At 41.3% G+C, this 6,000-nt stretch overlaps 1 protein-coding gene across 1 annotated transcript in view; it reads left to right on the plus strand.

The window, feature by feature from the left end:
- Positions 1 to 5,759, plus strand: part of DLGAP4 (DLG associated protein 4) — a 1,245,417-nt gene extending 1,239,658 nt beyond the window's left edge. The window contains exon 12 of the mRNA XM_044090114.1: positions 5,192 to 5,759. Within this exon, the coding sequence (XP_043946049.1) occupies positions 5,192 to 5,410 (219 nt within the window). The 3' untranslated portion in view covers positions 5,411 to 5,759. The remainder of the gene's footprint in view (positions 1 to 5,191) is intronic.
- The last annotated feature ends 241 nt before the right edge of the window (positions 5,760 to 6,000 follow it).

A 6,000-nucleotide genomic window follows, 5' to 3' on the forward strand; every position in this document is an offset into this window, starting at 1 on the left:
GAATACTCTGGCAGACGAACTAAGCAGAAATCTCATGGACCCACACGAATGGAAACTGGAACCACAGATTTTCAACATGTTGACACACACATGGGGGAGCCCAGACATAGATTTTTTGCCTCATCTCACAATTATCAGTTGGACAAATTTTGCACAAGAGCTCATCACAAAAAAGCCTGGAAAGTGGATGCTCTATCCTTCAGCTGGAAAAACCAATCAGTCTATACCTTTTCCCCCTCTGCCTCTGCTCTCCAAAGTTCTACTAAAAGTCAAACAGGACAAACCAAAAATTATTTTGATTGCTCCAGACTGGCCTCGCCAACACTGGCACCCACTCCTGTGCAATGTGTCACACCTTCCACTGTGGCACCTGCCTCAGACACCTTACTTAATGTCACAGCAGAACAACCAAATTCTGCACACGCAGCTCCAAACTTTGAATCTTGCAGCGTGGCTAATCACCTAAATTCACTCTTAGCATCCCTCAGCAAACCTGTGATGAATGTCATTTTGGAGGGGAGAAGGCCTAGTACTATAAAATCTTATGCTTACAAATGGAAAAGATTCTGTGCCTGGGATTAGCACAGCAGTGCCCAACATTCCTCAGATTTTACAATACATAACAGAGATGCTTCACAAGGGCCTGTCTTTTTCTTCAATAAAAATCCATGCCTCGGCCATTTCAGCTCATTACAACACAGAATCTCCCCTCTTCTCTCATCCTCTGCTAAAGCAGTATCTCAGAGGGGCCAAAAATTTAAGACCACCCAGGAGAGCTCCAACCCCTGCCTGGGACCTCGATTTTGTATTGGAAAAGCTCACTCTCCCTCCTTTCGAGCCAGCTGCTACTACAGACTTAAAATTTCTCTCCTGGAAAACAGCTTTCCTTTTAGCAGTCACTTCAGCTAGAAGGATTGCTGAATTACAGGCTCTTATGGCAGTGGAGCCTTTCATCATTTATCATGTGGACAGGATATCTCTCAGGACCAATCCATCTTCCATGCCTAAGGTGGTATCCAGTGTGGCTCTTAATCAGACCATTAATTTGCCAACTTTCTTTCTAGATCCACAGAACAAGGGGGAGCAGATTCTGCATTCATTGGATGTGCACAGACAACTTAGATTTTACTTAAACATGACAAAATCACAAAGAAAATCTGAACAACTGTTGGTGGCATTTGCTGCAGGGGCAGAGGGAAAGGCTATTTCAAAGCAACCATTTCCAAATGGATAAGCCATTGTATTCATTTCTGCTATATCCACCATGGAAAAACTATCCCCCAAGGGATCAGATCCATTCCACCAGGGCTACATCTACTTCTACAGCCTTTCTCAGAGGTGTCCCTACCAGGGACATTCTAGAAGCTGCTACCTGGAGCTCAGTTCATACGTTCACCAAACGTTACCGTTTATCATTGTTCTCTAAATCCAGAGCTGGCTTTGCCACTGCTGTCCTGCAAGGCCTTATAGCTGGTCCTAATGCTGTATAATTCCCTCCACCCAACCATAGCTTTGGGAATCTACCCAAATATAATGACTGCAACAGTGAAACATGAAAAACATAGTACAGTTGTGTACACAACATAAACATAGATGTTTGAGTGTATTCACTGTTGCAGTCCTGGTTACCCTCCATCCAGCCCCCTATTTTTCTCTGGCTGTACCTCTACTTTCTTTCACTATGCTTAAAAGCCCTTTTGGTGTATTTGCTTTTGGGATTGGAGGTATATTTTTTGTGTTTATTAATTTTATTTGCTCCCCATTTGGGGTGCACCTGACATCTGGGGCAAGAAAAACTGATGTAATGGCGTTGGCTGCATGTTTTATACCCCTGACGACCTGACGTCATGGAAAAAGGGACAGCAACCGACGCAGGACCCAAGACTTTGTTAATCAGGCCGACTGAGTGCAACCTGCCAGCAGATTACCCAAATGTAATGACTGCAACAGTGAATACACTCTAACATCTACATTTATGGTAAGTGAACACAACTGTACTATTCTGCACTCCCAGCTTCAAACCCTGAACCTTGCAGCCTGGCTAGTTACCTGAGATCTCCAATATCATCCCTCAGTAAGCAAGTGCTGGATGTCATTCTGGAGGCAAGAAGGCCTACTACTAGAAAGTCTTATGATGAAAAGTGGGAAAGATACTGTTCCTGGAGCCAGACTGGGGGGATGGGCATAACAGTGCCCAGCTTACCACATATTCTTCAATACTTAACAGAGATGCTTCACAAGGGCCTTTCCTTCTCTTCTATTAAAATTCATGCCTCAGCCATTTCAGCTCATTATAATACTGAGCCCACCCCTCTTCTCTCACCTCTTGCTGAAGCAATTCCTCAGAGGGGCCAAAAATTTAAGACCACCCAGGAGAGCCCCTACCCCAGCCTGGGACCTTAACTTTGTATTGGAAAAGCTCACTCTACCTCATTTTGAGCCAGCTGCAACTGCAGAGTTGAAATTCCTTTCCTGGAAAAAAGCCTTCCTTCTAACTATCACTTCAGCAAGAAGTGTGTCTGAATTACAGGCCCTCATGGCAGTGGAGCCCTTCATCATCTTCCACGCAGACAGGCTGTCCATCAGGACCAGTCCTTCCTTTATGGCCAAGGTGGTATCCAGTGTGGCCCTTAATCAGTCCATTTATTTGCCAACCTTCTTTACTAATCCACAGAACAAGAACAGCTGCTAGTTGCCTTTGCTACAGGAGCAGAGGGGAAAGCCATTTCAAAGCAAAAAATTTCTAAATGGATAGGCCATTGCATTCATTTCTGCTATAAGCAGCATGGAAAACCTACCCTACAAGGGTATAAGACCTCATTCCACCAGGGCTGCATCTACTTCAACAGCCTTTATCAGAGGTGTTCCTACCAGGGACATCCTAGAAGCTGCTACCTGGAGTTCTGTTCATACCTTCACTAAGCATTACCACTTGCCTATTTTTTCTAAATCCAGAGTTGGTTTTGCCACTGCAGTCTTGCAGGGCCTAATAGCTGGTCCTAATGCTCTCTAATTGCCTCCTCCCTTCCTTAGCTTTGGGAATCTACCCAAATGTAATGACTGCAACAGTGAAACATGAAGAACATAGTACAGTTGTGTACACTTACCATAAATGTAGATGTTCGAGTGTATTCACTGTTGCAGTCCTGGTTACCCTCCCTCCAGCCCCCTGACTTCTATTGACTATACTTCTCTTCTTATTTACTATATTTAAGCTTTCTGGTGTATTTGCTTTTTGTTGGAGGTGTAACCTTGTGTATAATTGCTTCCCATTATGGGGGCACCTGACATCTGGGGCAAGAAAAACTGATTTAATGGCGTTGGCTGCATGCTTTATACCCCTAACATCATGGAAGATGAGACAGCAACAGACGCAGGACCCAAGACTTTGATAATCAGGCCAACTGAGGGCTACCTGCAAGCAGATAACTCAAATGTAATGACTGCAACAGTGAATACACTCGAACACCTACATTTATGGTAAGTGTACACAACTGTACTTTTCCCTCTCTGTATGTTTCCTGTCATGTTGCTGGCCACTGCATAGTAACTTTGTCTTGCCAAAAACTACAAATCGTCTATGTGATTTGCTCATGTTGTAAATGCTTGCTTGCTGGCAGGGAACAGTCCCACTAGGCACTGCTAATGGCCAGGCTTGCAGGTCTGTAGTACTTTGAAAGTCACTAGAATGTCATTGCTGACCCTCTGATTTGTGCCTTAATACATGATGTGATTCTTGTCCATTGAGTACTAGTGATTCACTTTGGAATTGCCTTTGTGACATGTTTAGGACTGTCAATTCTTTTTTTTTTTTTGTTAATGGGATTTGCACTTGCTTTTATGCCTATTGTCAGCAGTAGGCATTTCATTACTTTGGCATTTTGAAAGGGATGTTAATTAAAATCCGTATTCTGTAGAAGTTCTCCGTAGTACTTGTGCGGTTTCTCTTCCGTCATCTGTGTAGGAGTGTAGATCATTGGATGCATTGTGACAGCTCTACCTGAGAAGGACAGCCAACACAGCACTGCCCAAAGCTTTTTTGAATGCAGCATGATATCCTGTTTTGTATTTTGATTTGTAGTGGTGCTATGTTTGTACATTTAACATTAGTGGTCTAGGTAGTGGAAGAAAATTGTTCTGCTGTCATAATAGGCTGTGCTGAGGGTCATCCTGTTGGGATCAGTCCGGTTACCCAGTCAGTAAATCTCCTGGAATATAAATGTTTGTGTATAGATACAAGAAGCAGTGTTGTTTATTGAGACGTTGTTATTATTATTATTAGTTTAATGTAAATATAAAATAAATGCAATCAAGTATTTTAAGTAATTTTCTCAAACTGTATCAGTGATTTTTTTTTTCATGGTTTTACATTTCATATGCAGCTATAATTTTTTTTTTTCTTCAGTAGTTTTCTGAATATCCGTTAGTGTCCTCAAATGCAGAGAATATCAGTGATATATTCCTCATTGTGATGTAGTACAATTAAATATGAATATATTTTAAAATGTTAACATTTTTTAAAGTTTGTGAGTATTCAGTAATTGCTATATAAACACAGAATATTTCTGAAACCAAATATTTTTTCATATTGGGTTTTCCTTCCACAAGATGTTGAACAGATTTTAATTAACATTGCTTTCAAAATGCCAAAGTAATGAAACTTGCAGATTTTCAAATGTAACAGCTAATACCCCCCCAAGAAAAAAATAAATGCTGCGTGATTTTATTTTGCCTTTCATCACCTTCCACTTGTTGCATGAGCATGTGACTTGCACTCTGTAGAAGTCTGTGTTTAAAAAAAAAAAAAAAAAAAGTAAAATGCCCAATGTCAGACATCGGAGAAACTGTGATGGAAATATGTCAATGACCGTTTCCATTGGTTTTGATGGGGAGGGTGAGAATGAAAGCTCTGTTTCTGTTTTTCCACTTTGTCTTGGTTGCAGTCCTGTATGTACTCCTTGGTTCATAAGCTTTAGTATCCGACAAGGATGTATGTCCTATTTCAGTTGCAACCTTACCAGAAGCCTACTAAATGAAAGAATGATATTTGCTTCTGTTGTACTCCCTGCTCTTGGAAGTACAACCAGAGTAATGTTAGCCTTTATAGTCCATCTGTACTGTGCTGCTTAAGTTATTTAATTTCTCATTGGTGGATTAGCTTTTACATATCTTCTGTGTTTGCTTGTCTTAGGAAGAGAAGAAGCCACCACCTCCAGTGCCAAAGAAGCCAGCCAAGCCCAAGGCACCCCTAACCAGGGATAAACTGTCTGATTCTGTGGACAAGCAGCGACAGGAAGCTCGTAAACGACTCATGGCAGCAAAACGAGCCGCATCTGTGCGGCAGAACTCTGCAACGGAAAGTGCAGACAGCATTGAGATCTATGTCCCAGAAGCACAGACCAGACTTTGAGCAGAGGCAGACAAGAATTAAAAAGATAGTTTTAATTCCTCTTGTCTCTAGGGATAATCTGGAGACACTTCGGCCTTCAGCTTCCTGAGCACTCAGAATCCAAGGAGATGAAATTAGTGCATACTATGGCATTGCCATCTATGCTCAGTAGACTACTAGCAGACTCTAATATCAATCTTTTAAATATTGTACTATCAAAGGTGACTTACTAGCTCATTTACAGATGAACTGAACCAACAACAACAAAACAGCCTAGATGCTTGCCATGCTGCTCCTTGTTACATGCATGGCTTTTACTTGTTCACTGTGTTGGACTACATTTTCTGTATAGCTAAAGGATGAAATGAAATACCATGAGTGAGTGTACTTTTGTTAATATCTGATACCAACTAGCATTTTATCCTGTGTTCAAAGGATTAGCTAACTGGTAGTAGGTACACTTTTATGTATGTATGTATAAATGTTGTACATACATGTATATCTATAAATGCATATAATGACATATACATACATAAGTCATTCTGCAGTAGTCCACCAGCAGTCTAATATTTATTGCACCCAAAACAGGGCTAGTTTTTTTTTTTGGTCCA

Source organism: Protopterus annectens, chromosome 12.part0 (assembly GCF_019279795.1).
Source record: "Protopterus annectens isolate FY-2018-M chromosome 12.part0, PAN1.0, whole genome shotgun sequence".
In the NCBI taxonomy this organism is placed as follows: Eukaryota; Metazoa; Chordata; order Ceratodontiformes; family Protopteridae; genus Protopterus; species Protopterus annectens.